This window comes from Hakea prostrata, chromosome 7 (assembly GCF_041222555.1).
Source record: "Hakea prostrata isolate BN-2017 chromosome 7, UWA_Hpros_2, whole genome shotgun sequence".
Classification (NCBI taxonomy): Eukaryota; Viridiplantae; Streptophyta; class Magnoliopsida; order Proteales; family Proteaceae; genus Hakea; species Hakea prostrata.
In genome coordinates, this window is record NC_142606.1 from 19768087 (window position 1) to 19786409 (window position 18323).

General features: G+C 38.8%; 2 protein-coding genes across 3 annotated transcripts; both read left to right on the plus strand.

The window, feature by feature from the left end:
* Positions 1-1569: 1569 nt before the first annotated feature.
* On the plus strand, positions 1570-10639 carry LOC149010384 (uncharacterized). Of its 2 annotated transcripts, XM_089163953.1 has the most exons (3): positions 1570-2013; positions 2312-2531; positions 9694-10639. In XM_089163953.1, exons 2-3 carry the CDS (start codon positions 2336-2338, stop codon positions 10020-10022), a joined length of 525 nt encoding a protein of 174 aa, XP_089020079.1. In that variant the 5' UTR covers positions 1570-2013; positions 2312-2335; the 3' UTR covers positions 10023-10639. The 2 variants fall into 2 exon arrangements, with proteins under 2 accessions (XP_089020079.1, XP_089020078.1); XM_089163952.1 differs by having other exon boundaries at positions 1570-2531; positions 9694-10638.
* A 1564-nt stretch (positions 10640-12203) lies between these two features.
* On the plus strand, positions 12204-17966 carry LOC149010385 (putative sucrose-phosphate synthase 3). The gene is made up of 12 exons (XM_089161516.1): positions 12204-12482; positions 12581-12813; positions 13169-13232; positions 13314-14012; positions 14188-14319; positions 14399-14530; positions 14613-14789; positions 14870-14923; positions 15008-15070; positions 15691-16647; positions 16785-16912; positions 17297-17966. Exons 1-12 carry the CDS (start codon positions 12204-12206, stop codon positions 17577-17579), a joined length of 3201 nt encoding a protein of 1066 aa, XP_089017642.1. The 3' UTR covers positions 17580-17966.
* Positions 17967-18323: the final 357 nt, after the last annotated feature.

Genomic DNA, 18323 nt, shown 5'->3' on the forward strand with positions numbered 1-18323 from the left:
GTATGAGGATATGCAAAGGGCAAGAAACATTATAAGACTCATAAAAGTACAATAAAATATAGAAAATTGTTTGATAATATAAAAGAAGCAAACATAATAAATCATGCACAAATGATTTTTATAATTTATTGTATTAAACAATATTTATGTGGATTTAATAAGTTACATGACAATATATATATATACACGGCATATTTATCTTAGATGTACCAAATTAGGGTTTTTTTTTTTTTTTTTTTACTATGGAAGGTTTTGTTTATGGAAACATGAAAACTTTGAATTTAATTGTAAAAAATCAATTCACTGTTGAATTTTACAAAGACTATTAGCTGTCTCCTCCTCGGTATGTTTGCTCTCATACTTTCAAATTAGTCGTATCAAAAACGTATTAAGCATGTAAAGTATAATTTGTCGTAAAGACTTTAGAATTATTAGATATACATTGTGAAAAATGAGATTGACGTATTGAATTCTCGAATTTAGTAACTATGTTTCTTCGTGCTAAGAGGTGTCAAAGATATATTTTATGTTTATAGGGGTCTAATTGATAATCTCATAACTCAAAGTGGCATTAGTTTAAGGAGATGTCCCTATTTCTTTAAATTTTGTACAAAAACTATTAATTTGGACAATTTTGATCACCAACTTGTTTTAAAAAAGCAAAAGGATGAATGATTTTAACATCTAACCACCAGTTTTTTCTATTATCTGGATTGAGAATATTGCGTAATATGTGCATGACATGTTCAATGCACTTTGCAGTCATTGATTCAATCTCGACAGCACTTTTAGATGAACGTCCCGTACATTTATTGAAGCAAAATCCCTATTACCTAGTTTTGCTTCGTTGGTTTTTTTTTTTTTATTGATAAACCAAATAGAAGAGCAAACCCCAAAGGAGGAAAGCCCACAAAACGGAAGGGAAACAAAGACACCCCCAGAAACCCAACAAAGAAAACAAAAGGCCGGGGCCCGGGAGCGCCACCACAAGGGGAAGACGCCCCCCGCCCGACCCCCCCCCGGGCACAACCCGGGCCGCCCACAAGAACCAAAGCCAAAGGAAAGGGGCCACACCGGGGGAAAAAAAAAAACCCAAAAGGGGCGAGCCCCGGGGACGGGGGGCGAGGGAAGAAAACAAAGGGGAGCCCAAAGCAGAGGGGGGGCACCAACAAAAAAGCAAAACCAAAAAACAAGGAAGCGGGCAAGAAAAAAAAGCGCGAAAAAAGGGCCGCGGGGGGAATGGGGGGTGTTACATAAGGGGTAGCAGAATGCGGGGGTGTGCTAGAATTTTTGGTTCCATCCTTACATTAGGACGATTAGCTGTCTCCTTAGCCAAACTAACATAATTTTTCTAAGGCATGGGGTAGTCAAATATAGAATACTTAACTTGTTTTGTTGCTTCGACTACAACTACTAGTCTATTAATATTACTAATCGGCCATGGTCTAACTGGTTTAGGCAAGAAGTTTAACAGATCATAATTGTTGCCCATATGTCTTGAATTGCAATCTTCAGTGTTTTAGCTCCGTTCCCGCTTGGATTACTATAAAAACTTATCTCCACCGCATCTCATTGTCAATTCTAACATCCTGTAGCACTGAATATGACCGCTGTTGTATGCTAATTGTGGCTTTTTTTTCTGTCTTACTAAAGTGTATTAATATTGTATCAAATGATGATGGTCATTCGGTGAGGGTTTCTAAAAGCTAAAGCCAAAAGCCAGAGAACGAGAAGAAAAAGAGCGAACTTTCCTTATCTCTCAGCCAGGGACGATCTTCCCCACTTCAAAACCCCAACAAAAAATTAGCATTGCACCATGCATTGGTAAATAAAACTTCACCCCTCTTCAGTATCAGGTTACACATCTTCTCAAGTTGCCTTGTGTCTCTCAGGTGTTAGACGTTCTTGTGTATTGTTCCCTTCCGGCGAGTCTCACAGAAAACCCATTTGCTAATCCATCTATCTCCAAAACCGTGGGCGTCTGAAGAGACAACACATGGAAGGGAGAGACGGGTTTGTGCAAAAGAACTTTTTTCATTTCGATTTATGATGATAAATGCAGATATGCTTCCTTGAGATATTGTTCCTAGAGGATTGAAAAGAAAGAAAACAGTTGTTGGGAATTTTGGGTTAGTTTGTGTTGTTCTCATTTTGGCCCTAACTGGAAGCTTGAATCAATGTGGTGTTAACCTTGGTTATTAGGAAGGATATTTATCAATATTTGCGAAGTGGGTTTATTACAGTGATGATTCAGTTACTGTTCCTAGTCCTTTTTACTGAAGGGATTGTATCTTTGCTTCTAATGGTGAAGATTGGACCATTGAGGGAGCTAGTGATGAAGAGTTTGGACCAGATGAAAACTGGAAAAGGCCCAGCCACTGTAAAGACCATTGCTGGAACCATGTCTGTGATCCTTGCTTCGGACATAACCAGCATTCTCAAGATCCAGAACAAGGGAGCCAAGCTTGGGACTATGACACCCATGGATCAGGTCCTCTGGAGGACTCACCTCCTAGAAGCTTCGCTCATTGGTATGGCAATGTCTATCTCTTAGCTTTCGACCTTGTTTCACCCCGTAAATGGGCTGTTTTTTGGCTTTTTCCTGTTCTGTCGTTGTGTGCTTAAAAGTTCAACTCCTCAGTATTTACTTTTGCATTTTCAGCTATTTTTTTGTTTGCCATACCTGAACCCATCTTATTCAAATTGCAATTTTTTATTTGGTTTAAATTTTTCTAAGTTCTATTCAACTCTCAGTTCAGGAATCGTTAGAAGAAACACTGCTTTATGTGCAAAAGATTCTTCCTCTCTGTGTTTTGTAACTCTTATGAGTGGTAATTTGGGGAAAGTCAAGGTAATAACCGTGGGAAATCGGGACTTACCATGTTTTGTTGGTGAGTGGAGATTCTTTGTGTTGGGATGGTTGGTGGACTACAGCTGAGGTTAAGATATCGAAGCAGCCTCTCAGCAAAATTTGTTAGGTAAGGCTGTGTAGGAAAATTGATCCCCTGGGATTTACTTGTGCAGAAGCCTTCGGCACTGGGTCACCCTGTTTTTATCTAATAAGTTGATACAATTGGCAAACTAGGCATTATAGGATTTGCCAGATGCTGTCCAAACAATAAATAGATAAGAGTGGGGGGGGGGGGGGGAGGAGAGCAGGTGGAAGGAATACAAATGAACACAAAAGAAAGAAAGTTTCTGTTTATTGGGTAAGCATGTCTTTTCTCAGTGAAGTTGTCTGCTAATTCAGCATATGATTCCAACATTGCTTTGTCGATTTGTCTTATGAGATGGAGAGAGGTATTGTTTATTGAGTATCACTTCACGAGGGAGAAAATTATTTTGATGTTTGTCATGGATTTTTTTAAGAGGCTAAGAAAGCAGGAACTCACTAAAAGAATCAGTCAAAACTGTTGGTTGTTAAGGTAGGTTGGGGCCAGGTTTGATCTGTTGGAGTTATCTCCAAGTAGGATTGTCTCCCTTCGTGGTGTTTTAGAGTTGTTATCTTTGCATTAATGATTGTGACAGTTTTTACAGGATACATACCTCCTTGGGCTTGCTCTTCCTTTTCTTTCTTTGTTTTTTTATCTTTTTCTTTTGCATCATATAAGGTAGCAATAGTGCATAGTGTGCAAGAGATTTTTATCCATCAATGTATGGTAAATCTACTAGTTGTAATTCTAGGGGAAGACAATGGGAAAATTATGGGAATTCCAGACTGTCATTTTTGTTGGTGAGTTCCAATTCTTATGATATCGGATCTGATAAGTTGACATCAATGCCCAGCTGGGCATCATAGAGCAATAAAGCTACCTACTGTGGATCCTTACTATTGTCAAAACTGGGATTGCCAAATAATCTTCAAAGAATAAATGGAAAGGAGAAAAAACTGGGGGAAGAAAAACTTAAGGCAAATGATTACGTTGTATAGGTTTGTGACAGCGATCATAGGGATGAGATTTATCTAAGTAAAAATATAAGAGAAATATGGATCAGTTGGCTAGCATTGTTTTCTAGTTGTGTTATGTGGTTGTGGCGGTTAGCCTTTACAATGGTGATGCTGGTGGCTACAGTAATGTATCTTAGTAATATGCTCAGTTGTTGATGTTTGCTTTATGCTTGACTGAAGTAGAACTAATCGTCATGGCGGGTCTTTTTTTTTGGGGGCGTGGGTTGAATAATCGTCATGGTAGAGTTTGGCACATTGTTGACTGTTGTCACAGGCTCAAATAAAATAGGAAGTTTAAGGAGTAGAACTGTCATGGTAGATGATGATACACTAAAATGCATCTAATGATTGACTATTGAGGAACCTTTCTCAGGTGTGTGATACTGAAGAAAACAAAGTTATAACTCTCTTGATAAGTTTTATGTAGTTTGTTTTAGATTGTGATTCCTTACATTAGAAAAAGATGGACATTGAGACGGGAGATTAGGAAGGTATTGTCTTCGTTTTGACTACGGCTACAGCATCGGCTTGAGTGAGATATCTGATACCACTGTTATTAGATTACATATAATATATTTTTTTCACTTTTTTAATACAATTGTTTTTGTCTCGTTGATCTTTTTAATAGTTGTTAATATTGCAAGCCTTCTGTGCGTTTTATTGATGCTTGTGTGATTTGAATTTCTCTAATGGATTGAAAATAAAGGTTTTAAATCGCTCCTTTGAAGGGCTTTAGGGCGGCACCTGTACTTGGGTCATTCCCTGTTGTTTTGTCCTCTTAGTGGGTGTTTAAGCTTCTGGCTGTTTCTGTTGTGGTTGTATCACTTTTTTGTTTTTTTACTCTTCTTTTCACCATTCTACGTTTTGGTAAATATTGGAGGCTTGATGAGATATCTATCCTACCCACAACATTGAGATGTGAAGTTACATTATCTTGGGAGGTTGATCAGTAAAATGTTAATCTCATTATCCTGTAAAAGTGTTGCTTTTAGTTGGAGTCAGAGGTCAAGTATATTCTGGTCTGAGTGGGAAATGAATGAGACTCAAGAAAGCATGCGTATGGATTAAAGATAATTAATGACCAAATTTTGTACCTCGATAGAAATAACTTTATCTCAGTATTGTCCATAGAAACATGACTACTACATGGTGCACCATGTGGGACTTATAACTTGCCATGGATGCCATTTAAGGGTGGTATGATATATTATTAGTAGGTCCCTGCATAGGATATTGACAATGTCAAACAAGGTTTTGTCTTCTCTCTGTGTTATACGTAAGAAACAATGTTATTGACAATAAAGCAATCAATATAGCTTTAGAAGATGTAGTAGTCTTCTGATCAGTGACAACCAAGTTGAAAGATTTCTGATTGGGTATTAAATTCTTTAAGAAAAATGTAAAAGCCAGCTGGCAAAGCAATCTACAAATAGCTTCGCCAGTTAAGTTGTACACTGCATTACTCTTGCACGTTGAATTGAAAAATATATTGTCCTTGTCCTCAAAAGTCAGACAAGTGACTTTCTAATTACGATATTCTTCCTTTACTGCCAACTGGACCCTGGGGTTGTTGATGAAAGACGGGTTAAGATAGTAGTTTATGTATAAATAGTTAATAGTCATCTGATAAAGCTGACTCAATTTGTGACTATAATCTTTTTAGATGGTGTGTACTCTTTCATCTTTTGGTCATGATCCTCTTAAATGATTAACATGGGCGGAGTAATGGTGGATAAGAAAATTGAAGAAGAGGAAAGAAGAAGACGAAGGGAGGAAAGAAGAAGACGAAGGGGGGGGGGGAAGAAGGGAGACCTGAGAAGAAACTGAGTTGCAGTGAAGATAGGAGAAATCACATAAGGAGGAGTATTCACTTACACACAACTCACTTTATTTCATCATCATTTTGATTATCCGCATATATAAGTAAGGAAACAAATTTTGCTAGACTAGGAATCTGATTTGGAACCAACCAAACAACTAAAATGTATCCTCGCACGCTTCTTATTATGGCGGCTATGTTGGCGTGGCGGAAATTTGAGGAATGCGCGTGCTCCGGGGTTAGGAAAAAAAAAAAAGGATTTCGCTAGACTAGGAATCTGATTTGGAACCAACCAAACAACTAAAATGATTCTCGGTGGTATTTAGGAATGTTTCGGTGGAATTTCGCCCCCTAATTTCTGGTGGTATTTGGGGTCATTTTGGGCTCATTTTTGGTATCTAGCAGAATTTGAGGCCAATAAACACTTTGGGAGTGTTATTTTTGCCTAAAACCTAACCTAATGTGATGTTCTTGATTGGCACATGCCTGGCTACATGTGGGCAAAACAAAAAGTTTGGAACCTGAATTTTAACCAATGTAAATATAAATATTATGCCAAACAACACTAAGATTTTCATTAAAATGCCACAACATATACAATAAGTAGAATTCAATATACAAGTATGTGTTGAGTTGGATCCATCCCCTGGGTCATGGAGGAGTACTTTGAATACTGGACATAAGCATGCCATGACATGGTACGGATAATGTTATCCATATAGTCCGTCATTGGCATAACTAGTTGTGCTAGTCCTGATGGATACCCAATGATGGAGTTACAAATGATGCACTTGATCCATCTCCATGCTCATGTAGACATGCTACTACAATCAGCAAATGAACCACCATATGCTCCACCATATCCATGTCCATAGCCATAAACCTTGTATGGCAACCCCTTGGAATTTTTGATATTTCAGCGAATTTTTTGAAATCTCACTGAAATTTCAATATTATCGAAATTTTGGGGAAATTTACCAAAATTTCACCAAAATCTGAGACTTTTTGCTTTCTACCCATATTTCGTGTCGCTAGCTAGCGACACAGCAAAATTTTGCCGATAGTTTCTACCGTGATCCTATGGTCCTACCCAAATACAAAGTCTGCCTGTATAATTGTCCCAATAGAATAAATAATAAAATCCCTGATATCTTGTAGACTAATCTGTATTTGGATTCAGTCTAGATATGGGTTCCCAAATGGATTTGGGTAGTCCAATGCTGTGCTGCATTATGGACCCCACTGTGGGCCCAGATTGTTTATGTTCAGGCCCTGTTGCTTTAGATCCTATAGGGTCCCTGGCGTAAAGCTTGCATTTAATTGAGTTGCAGGTAAAAGTTAGCCAAGACTTTGTAGCTTGCTTGGTTGACATCTACAATCCTGCATGTTTAGAGGCAAAGAAGGGCAAGTAGGTGGTATTGCGTATGGTTTGGATTGCAACCATAGGAAACTATGAGGTGATGCTGTTGTTCCCCTTATATTTCCAATAGCTGTGCACCATCATCATCAGCACCACCACCGCTACCGCCAACTCTGCTACCCTGGTATTCTATTCCCCCACAATGCCTCTTCATCAGTCCATTTATCCGCTTTGGAAGGGACCCGTGAAGTCAGATTCTACATCCTAAGTCGGGCCAATTGCTGTGAATGGAAGCTTAAGAAATCTAACAGCAAGAGCATAAAATTGACCTGAAATTACATAGTGGTACCAAGTAACCAAAGTAACCAGCTGTAGTTGCTGGCATGTGTATCTTTAGGAGTCAGATTGGTTCTCTGCAAGGCCCTAGGGCTTAGGTTAACCTAAGGTAAAGATTCAACTAAGAAAATATTAGGAAGATGGCGGAAATGATTGTAGGGGTCAATGGACAGATAGGGTTGCTGGAATCTTGTTGTGCAGGACAGGAAAAGGAGAAAAAGAAAAGTGAAGGAACCATGTAACTGGAGTAAGGGAATATAGAATAGAGAGAATAGGTGCAACATGGTCTGACTGAAGGATGGAAAGAAGGAAGGAAATGACCTGGTGAGAAAAATAACCAGTAAGAACAGGAGACAGAGGAGACGAGGACAGGTCTTTTAACAGCTTTGCACACACAAGAGGGCATGCAGGAGATATGAATTGTCCCCACTTCTATTTCCCCTTTCAAGAGGTTTAATAACTGCAAGGAGAACATTAATTTTCAGTTTTATTTTTTTATTAGCTATTTATTTCTGGTTGGTTAGTACTAGTCTTAACTGGTTTGATTAAGCAGACCATTTACTTCACCTGATACAGAACAAAAGACATGAAAACCTTCTTTATTAAACTAGCACTAATTTATTCCCAACCTAGAGATAAAACTGTTGATCCTCTGAACTGGGTCTTTGATGAACCATTCACCTTAGACCTTACCATAGTTTTGAATGCTCCTAGGAGATCCAAAGCATTAAAGAGGGCCCAAAATCAAGTCAACACCTGTAAGGTGAGCTAAAAACCCAAGGACCCTGCCTAGGTGGGTGTGGATGCCTAGATGACGTTTGGACAACTTTGCAACTTATTACATCTGAAAACTGGTCCAATGTTGAACCAGCTGGTAGTTGCACAACTTTGACTTAGTTATTGTCTCGTATTTATTTATATTCCTAGAACAGATCTGCATCACCAGCATGACCCAGGTCGTCTGCTAGATTGCTGCTACTGCAATTATGTGAAGTTAGGTGTGGTGCTCTCGAAAGAGATCCCAGGACTGCTATATACCGGGAAGTTCTTGGACAAAAAACTTGTGAGGCGACTCATTGGTGCCATAATCTATTCCTTTTTTTGTCATAATCTTGTAGTTCTCTCCGGAGTCAATACTTGTACAAGATCTTGTCATAACTTAGTCACCACTCTTTAATCTATGAAGGCTATTGATCTGTTCATGTGTCCTCCCCCCCACGCACAAACAACCAAAAGAAAAAAAAGAAAAAAAAAAAAAGAAAAAAAAACCATCAGAAGAAAAAAAACTCTTTCCCTCTCCCTTTCCCCTTTGTCTCAGCCAGATCTGGGCCCGTCTTCCCACTATTTCTTGGGCTCCTAGTACTTCCCAAGTGACCTTGATCATCTGGAACCCCTCACGGCCTCACCTATTGGGGAGACATTGTGGTACTTCACCACCACAGTAATGGCTTGTCAATTATGGTGGGAACAGAATCAAGCAGTCATTTGATATGTTGGGGTTTTATAAGTTAATATCTGTAGTCCATTTACGCTTGATTACTGAATTGGACGATCGTCTATTAGCATATGCTGTAAATCTTATGTTTGATTCTAAGCCGGCAGAATTAGTCTATCATACTGTTGACTCTTTTTTCTCCTGTTGGGTAAAAACACTGTTGAATGTTGATCATATATTTTCAAAAGAAGACGAGACAATTGATAACACTCCCTTGTTAGCAATAAAAAGTGATTTGGTTCTCAGACAATTAGAAGTTGAAATTTGTGAATGGAAGAAAAGTTGACTTCTCAACCCTTCAAGTATCTTAGCAAGCCAAAATTAACTCAAAATTTTTGAATGGAAGAAAAGTTGACATCTCAACCTGTAAGTATTTTAGCAAGCCAAAATTAACTCACCACGTTGAGAATGCTGATTACTTTGCAGTTTAAATTCCTTGTGTCCATTGTTGTTTATTACCATCGAGGAAGTTGGAGTGCCTAGTGATTGGTCTTCTATGGTCAGGATTCCGGATATTCTCCTTTTGTTCTGTGCCATCTTGTTCATGAAATTGTAACTACAGTAAATACCTGATGCAAGAATTATGACTTCAAGAAAAAGCTGTTTTACCTGTATGGTGTTCAAAAAAGCTTTTTATGGTTCAAGCTTGAATTTTGAAAATTAAAGATGTTGGTTGCTGGCCAAGTTTCTTTCAAGCTAATTCATCCCTGCCTAAATACCTTTTAATCTTGCAGGATACTCCTTGTTTCTTGGATTTGTAATTGATCGTCTTCACCACTATTTACAAAAAGTTACTGGGTTGAGGACAGACAACCAGGATCTCAGAAAGAAAGAAGAGAAAGCTTTGAAGGAAATAAAATCGCTCCAGGAAGAGATCTCAAAGTTGACAGAAGATCTGAAGAAGATGAAATTGACATGTGACGAGAAGGATAAACAGGTTATTTCTGCAGAAGCTCATGTTACTGCCCTTCAGAAACAATCTGCAGAGTTACTTCTTGAGTATGACCGCCTATTGGAGGATAACCAAATCCTTCAGAGCCAGGCTATTTTGCACAAGAACTGAAAAATTAGTCAAATTCCAACCATTTGGTCATTGGTATTACTTACGTGATCATTCTATGTGGTCAACTGTCTCCTTGACCATACTGGAACTGATACAGATCAACAGCTTCTTTAGAGGGACTGTTGTGTTTGGTGTTGAATTGGAGAAGGTTCCTTGAGAAGATGCTGTTGAAAATTTTGTAATACTATATCAATCTTTTTCTTTTCTTTTCTTTTATCATTCTTCTGTTTTCTAGATTGCTGATACTAGGGTCAGAAGAGGTGAAACCAACCCACTCACTAAGGAATTTCTGCTCTGTTGTCCTCACAGGTCAAACATTGTTAGATCACCAATGTAACTGAGAAGTTGGAAGAATACTTAGCTTTCTACATGATGAGTTATATTTGTTGAAATGGTTTTAGACATTTTCTCAATTGGCTTTCATGTCATTTGATGTGCTTAATTAGATGGAAAATGATCAACTTTATTCATCATATTCTTTTGAAAGTCTGCTCTGTTGTCCTCAATGGTTCATTCTGCTCTGGCTCCGGTTGCTCTAGTTTAGATTCGATTTCGTTAAGACTCAAAGTGAAACATAGTTAAGAAGGAATGAGGGAAATTAACTTGCATTGAGTTGATATGAAGAAGTTTTGCATCACAAATTAATTCTCTTTAGGACTAATTATATTGTAAGCTAAAATTGCAGAGCATTGAGTTGATATGAAGAAGTTTTGCATCACAAATTAATTCTCTTTAGGACTAATTATATTGTAAGCTAAAATTGCAGAGCATAAGTAATAAATTCTACAACAAAATCTAACGCAAGTTAAGGCCAAATTAGGGTTTACCTGAAGCCTAACCCACTTTGAAGCAAACCCTTGAGCTTGAAAATTGAAACCATAAGCCCTTCGTAGAATTCATGAATCCAACATAGGCCTTGTTGGGACTCAAATAAGCCACGCCCATAAGGTCAAGACTCGCATCATAGCAGAATGTTGGTGGAGGACAAGGTACTGAAACAGCTGGAAAAAAATGCCCTTTAAACTCTTCTTGTGCTAAAACCTAACACCTTTTTGTTCTTGGGTAAGTAAAATGTTCATTCAATAGCCAGTGAACAACAGCTGACTTCAGATTTTATAAAATCCTAAACTAAGGAAAATAGGCCAATTTGTCATATATAACATCGAGAAAACCTTCCTTGTTAGAGAATCAGCTTGAACATTAGCTTATGACACCGAATTTTCACTCGTTAAAAGAAAAAAATCACCCTTTTTGATACAGCAGTGATTAATTGAGAAATTTGGGATCTTCACAAATTAATATGATCTTCAGTCAGTTGGTGATGCATGAATTTCCTGAGAATTTTATCGGATCCATTATTTTTTGGATAGATGACACGTGTTTATCAATCACGTTCAAAGGTTAAAATTAAATTAAAATAAATTTTTTATATTTTTTAAATCTTTTCTCAACCTTTGAATGTAATTGATGGACATGTGTCATTCTTGGTCCATTTTTATCATTCCAAAAATTCCCTGGGAGTTTGAGGTGCAAAATGACCTCGGGATCCACCAAATCTGGAAGAGCCACAAGTCTTGGTTTCCGGATCTCAAATTAAGCGATCACGACCATTGGTCGTTTGGACTTCTATCACGTTTGTTTCTCTGGTAATAACCATGACCACTCGCGTAAGACACGGAGAAAAACCCACCGGTCAGATCGCAAAGGAAACCGGGCAGGGCTAAGAAGTGGGGCCAGAGTTTGAAAGTTGCAAGTGGTATACGAAGGTGACACGTGTATATGACCCACTAAGGTTAGCCACGTGGCTCTCCTGCGCACAAACCTCGCCTCGCTCGGCTCAAACAGTTCGCTTCTCTCTTCCTTTCTCACCCCTGACGTCCTAGTTCTCTCTTCCTCCTCTTTTTTCTCAGGGATTGAATATTCTCATTCAAGAGCATTTGAGAACATTAACTCTGCAAAATCAAGCTTTTTTGGTTATTCTCATTTAAGAGCACTTATAGAATATTAATCTCTTCCCAACTCTGCCAAAACAAAGGCTCTGAAACTTCAAGATTTGAATAAGTTTTCTTTTTTGATCTTTATTGCATGTAGAGAAATACTTGGATATCTAAGCTCGTGCAAGATTTTCTGGTTTCTTATGCAAGCAGCATAAGATAATTTGATTCTTTTGAGTTCTGGTTAATGGCTGGGAATGAGTGGATTAATGGATACTTGGAAGCGATTCTCCATAGTGGAGCTTCGGCAATCGATGATCATAAGCCATCGCAGGTTAACCTGCGTGAGAGAGGCCACTTCAATCCAACCAAGTACTTCGTGGAGGAAGTGGTCACAGGGGTCGATGAGACAGACCTCCATCGTACATGGATCAAGGTCGTTGCCACCCGCCACAACCATGAACGCAGCTCTCGGCTTGAGAACATGTGTTGGCGCATTTGGCATCTCGCCCGCAAGAAGAAACAGGTTCATAACTCACTATTTCTAATCAAATGATTAGAGAGACTATTAGTCTTGTTAGTTCAAGTCTGAGAATGTTTTTGTGTGTGTGGTGATTTGAATAGTTAGAATGGGAAGATCTCCAACGAATAGCAAGTAGGAGGTTGGAGCGGGAGCAGGGACGGAGGGATGCTACAGAAGACATGTCTGAAGATTTGTCTGAGGGTGAGAAGGGGGATACCATGGGTGAGCTAGTGACTAATGATACCCCAAAGAAAAGGTACCAGAGAAACATTTCCAACCTTGAAGTGTGGTCTGATGATAACAAGGGAAAGAGATTGTACATTGTCCTCATTAGGTACATCTCTTTTGCTAGACTTTGATACATCGCATCTTGGATTCTCTGATTTCGTTTCCAACATAAAATTTCACTCATCGTGATTTTGGAAATGTGAAATATTCCTTTATGATGATTCCAAATTTTTCTGAAGATACCATTCATCACCTATGGTTTGATTTAATTTCCAATGTGGATTGACGTATATTGTTGCTCAGTGATGGTGTACCTACTCATGAATTTGAACACTTGAATTATTCCTTATGATGATCCTACGTTGTTCTGAACATACCATTCATACGTTATCGCATAAGGAACCCCTGTAATTCAGTGTTTTGACTTCAGCATTTGCTGTCACAACTCATTTTATGACCAGTTTGCATGGTTTGGTCCGGGGAGAAAACATGGAGCTTGGTCGTGATTCTGACACAGGTGGACAGGTAACTTGAGATATTCATCTGGGAATCGTCTTTGAGACTATTGCATATGGGAAGTTATTAATTTTGTTGAGAATTTATCAGGTCAAATATGTAGTGGAGCTTGCACGGGCACTTGCTATGATGCCAGGGGTATACAGGGTGGATCTCTTCACCCGACAGATATGCTCACCAGAGATTGATTGGAGTTATGGAGAACCTACAGAGATGTTAACCTCTGGCTCTGAAGATTCAGATGGAATTGATGTTGGTGAGAGCAGAGGTGCTTATATTGTACGAATACCATTTGGTCCACGGGACAAATATCTTAGCAAAGAGTTACTGTGGCCACATATTCCAGAGTTTGTAGATGGAGCTCTTGCTCATGTTTTTAATATGTCCAAGGTATTGAGTGAACAAATTGGTGATGGCCAACCTGTTTGGCCGTATGTCATTCATGGTCACTATGCAGATGCTGGGGATAGTGCAGCCCTTCTTTCGGGTGCTTTGAATGTCCCAATGGTTCTTACTGGACATTCTCTTGGAAGGAACAAATTGGAACAACTTCTAAAGCAAGGACGCCAATCAAAGGAGGATATTAATTCAACATACAGGATAATGCGTAGGATAGAAGCAGAGGAGCTGTCCCTTGATGCAGCTGAACTTGTTGTCACCAGTACCAGGCAAGAGATTGAAGAGCAGTGGGGCTTATATGATGGCTTTGATGTGAAGCTGGACAAGGTCTTGCGTGCACGTGCCAGACGTGGAGTCAATTGCCATGGGCGGTACATGCCAAGGATGGCGGTAAGTGTGCACTCATGGTTGGTTATTTCATTCTTTTTAACCAGTTGCATTATAGTATATTATATTTGCTTAAAAAGGTGCTACTTCCAAGAGGAAAGATGAGATGTATGCTTCAGAAAATTTAGCAATGCAGAAAACAAATTAAGGATGAAAATTAAAAACACGATGCTTTCAGGTTATTCCTCCTGGCATGGATTTCAGCAGCGTGGAGGTTCAAGAGGACACAGCTGAAGTCGATGGGGAGTTCTCTCTTACGGGTGGTACTGATGGTTCTTCTCCTAGAGCAGTCACCCCTATTTGGTCTGAAGTAAGAACTCTGAATCGATGTCTGTCTTCAGTATCATCATAGATAGCTTTCCCTTAACCAAAGAAAAGTGCCAATACAGGTGATGCGCTTCCTCACAAATCCTCATAAACCAATGATCTTGGCCTTGTCAAGACCAGATCCAAAAAAGAACATCACCACCCTCTTGAAAGCCTTTGGGGAATGTCCTCCATTGAGAGAGCTTGCTAATCTTGTAAGGAGCCAACCCCAATTTACTCAGATTCCCATAATTACGATATTCTTGATGCTTTTTTTGAACTCATATGCTTGTACAGACACTCATAATGGGGAACAGGGATGACATAGATGGGTTGTCTGCGGGAAATGCAAGTGTTCTCACCACAGTATTGAAACTGATTGACAAGTATGACCTCTATGGTCTTGTGGCATATCCAAAACATCATAAGCAAACTGATGTACCTGACATCTACCGCCTTGCTGCAAAAACAAAGGTTTGTTAGACTGATCATCTTTAATTAGTTTTCTCTGTTATTAAGAGGTCTGATTAGCTAGTGACTGAAAATAATGACAGGGGGTCTTCATAAATCCAGCATTAGTTGAGCCTTTTGGTCTTACATTAATTGAGGTCAGATTTAATCATATCTCATGCATGTTTATTTCATTCTCCTTGTTGGATAAAAAAGTCTGATTCCTATTTGACAATATGTAGGCTGCAGCACATGGGCTTCCGATGGTTGCTACAAAAAATGGTGGTCCAGTTGACATTCATCAGGTACAGAACTCTAATCTTTTTGACTTACTGCTATTCGGATGACATGATGTAAAGAAAATGGGGGAAAGAATTTGAGAAAAACAATCTTTGTTTTGCATACTTTATATGTCCTTTATCTGCAACTATATCATCAATGTTTATAGGCTTCATAAAATATTGAATGACCCTATCTGGATCACAAGGGTTTCAGAAACCTGAAGACTTTCCACCCTAAAGAAGAAAAAAAAAGAAGAAAAAGGAAAACTATGATCTCTTCATATTGTAACTACTTGTCTCCTAGTACATAATTGAAATAGTTGACCTTTCATCAGCTTACTTCCGGTTGGAAGGTCATTAAGTGTACTGTTAAGTTGGTGATTCTTGACTAATTATGAAAGTTTCGAAAGAAAAGGTTCAACTCCCCCCCCTGGGAGCGGTTTTTTTAGCCCTGTTAGCTTGCTTAAATATTTATCTGGCTTGATGAATCAATATAGTGTGCTTCCAAGGGTGTTGTCTGATCAGAGGCAATTTTCCAACAGAGTCTGTTGTCTTGCACTTCCAATGCAAAGAGCCAAAAGCAGAGAGTTTGTTTTGTATTATGTTTTCCAAAAATTACACTTTCATTTTTCTTTGACTTTTAGGCACTGAACAATGGGTTGCTTGTGGATCCACACAATCAACAAGCTATAGCTGATGCACTGCTTAAACTAGTTGCAGAAAAGAATCTGTGGCATGAATGTAGAAAGAATGGATGGAAGAATATACACCTATTCTCCTGGCCTGAACATTGCCGTACATACTTGACGAGGGTAGCAGCGTGCCGGATGAGGCATCCACAATGGAAAATGGATACACCTGTAGATGACATGCCCTTAAATGAGTCTCTTGGTGACTCACTCAAGGATGTGCAGGACATATCCCTGAGACTCTCATTTGATGGGGATAAGGCTTCACTAGATGGTTCCTTCGACAATGCTGCCAGTGGTGATCCAGAGGTGCAAGACCAAGTGAAACGGATCTTAAGCAAGATTAAGAAGCCAGCATCAGGTCCCCAAGAAGATGCAGATGTAAAAAAGCAGACTGAGAATGTAGGGAACAAATATCCTGCCCTGAGAAGGCGTAAAAGACTGTTTGTTATAGCACTTGACTTATATAATAGAAATGGAGATCCAGACAGTAAGATGCTTCAGGTAATACCAGAGATATTTAAGGCTGTCCGATCAGATACCCAAAACTCTAGATTCTCAGGATTTGCTTTGTCCACAGCTATGCCTGTGTCTGAGACTATAGAATTCTTGAAAACTGGAAAGATTGAAGCAACCGACTTTGATGCTTTAATATGTGGTTGTGGGAGTGAAATGTATTACCCAGGTATTTACACAGAAGACAATGGAAAGCTCTATCCAGACCCAGATTACAGATTTCATATAGACTACCGATGGGGTCATGAAGGCCTGAAGAAGACCATGTGGAATTCATTACTAAACTCACAGGATGGTGTAGGAGTTATCTCCAATGATTCTTCAAACCCTATTCAGGAAGATAAAAGATCAGGAAATTCTCATTGTGTTGCATATTTGATCAAGGATCCTAGTCAGGTACATATAACTTTTCTTTTTTAAATAATTGGTACCATGTAAGGAATAGCTTATCTTTCTAAAATGGCAGCGGGTAACTGGTAACGAATTATTTATAATTCTATATTTTTCTTATATCATGATGGCTAATTTCTCAGGCAAAAAGAGTGGATGACCTGAGGCAGAAGCTAAGGATGCGTGGGTTACGTTGCCATCCAATGTATTGTAGGAATTCAACAAGACTGCAAGTTGTCCCATTCCTTGCCTCTCGAGCTCAGGCTCTCAGGTACAGATTGATTTGTTATTTGTTTATGTCACACCTGATGAGAAGCTATATCCTGTTGGTAGATTGGCTTTCAAGATTTTGCATGTGCAACAGAAAAATGCTTGTTGGTCACCTATGCCAGGACAAGCATTTATCAATGGAAAATTCCAAACCCAGTCATGGAAACTATAAATGTTAAAATAATTGGAGATTGAAACTTGTGAACAGCCATTATAGGATCTCATCTTTGTTCGCCTCTCTCTTCTAGACATGTTAACTTCAAATCTTCTGTGAAAGAACCTGTGCTAGTCTGAATCACTCTCTAACCTGACAAATTAGTCAAAAATCCCACCATGTTTTAAGCGTTAACTGTTCTTTTTTTTCTTCTCATGACATGGCTGCTAGGTACCTTTATGTCCGCTGGGGACTGAATGTTGCAAATATGTACGTGATTCTGGGCGAGACGGGTGACACAGATTATGAAGAAATGATTCCAGGAACCCACAGGACAATTATCATAAAAGGGCTGGTGGAGAAAGGTTCCGAAGAGTTGCTCCGGTCATCAGGAAGCTATCAGAGGGATGACATTGTTCCTGTGGAAAGCCCATATGTGGCATACGTAAATGCTGCAACAGCTGAGGAGTTCTCAAATGCTCTTAAGACATTATCCAAGTCTACTGCTAGATGAACAAAACCTCACTTTCTTATCAAGGTGAAGGTTTATGTGGGCGTCTACTCTTTCTATTCCAATCAAGTGCAGAGTTATATTTTGTAGTTATTTCTGTTCAAATAACAGATAACAGAACGGAAGTTGCTGTCACTGTAATTACTCATCAAGTCAAATTCTCATATTTTTTTCCCCTGTGCTGCTAAATCATACTGGAATAACCAGAAATCATAAGAGGATTGGGTCGATCAGTCTACAGTTATACAGCTTTTGCAAAACCTTAATCAAGGAACCTTTCTTTGTTGCTGTATGGGTAAGGGTAGGATTGTAATTTCGTTTTTAATTGAGGGTATTATTATAAGGATTATTTCCACTTCAACAATATCACGCAAGAAATGATGTCAACTTTTTTGGACCTATCTATATTTTTTTTGGCAGAGTGGGGTGTGTCACGAGTTTTGTGGCAAAATCGGGGTGTGCATGTAAAAAACTTAGAATGTATATCTCATTATACTTTATGTACACAAATACGATTATAGATTAATAAACAATGATTTTTATGTATGTCGATACCCATCTACCATATCAAGCAGACAAGATCAAAAGGTCAATTTTCTGACAACCGCTGTTAGGGGAACTCCCTTACCAAATTGATATGCAGAAGAAGGTTGTAAGGAACTGAACGAAAAAAGGAAGAGAAGAAAATAATTTAACGAGCAACAAATGCTTCGTACGAATCTTCCTGTGTCTTTATCATATATGCTT

Excerpts from the sequence above, each read along its gene's own strand:
- LOC149010384 (XM_089163952.1), top strand. The coding sequence starts at position 2,246 with ATGATTCAGTTACTGTTCCTAGTCCTTTTTACTGAAGGGATTGTATCT. Across the intron at positions 2,532-9,693 it reads CCTAGAAGCTTCGCTCATTG|GATACTCCTTGTTTCTTGGA; the intron begins GTATGGCAATGT and ends TTAATCTTGCAG.
- LOC149010385 (XM_089161516.1), top strand. The coding sequence starts at position 12,204 with ATGGCTGGGAATGAGTGGATTAATGGATACTTGGAAGCGATTCTCCAT. Across the intron at positions 12,814-13,168 it reads TTGTACATTGTCCTCATTAG|TTTGCATGGTTTGGTCCGGG; the intron begins GTACATCTCTTT and ends TTTTATGACCAG. Across the intron at positions 14,013-14,187 it reads GGTACATGCCAAGGATGGCG|GTTATTCCTCCTGGCATGGA; the intron begins GTAAGTGTGCAC and ends CGATGCTTTCAG.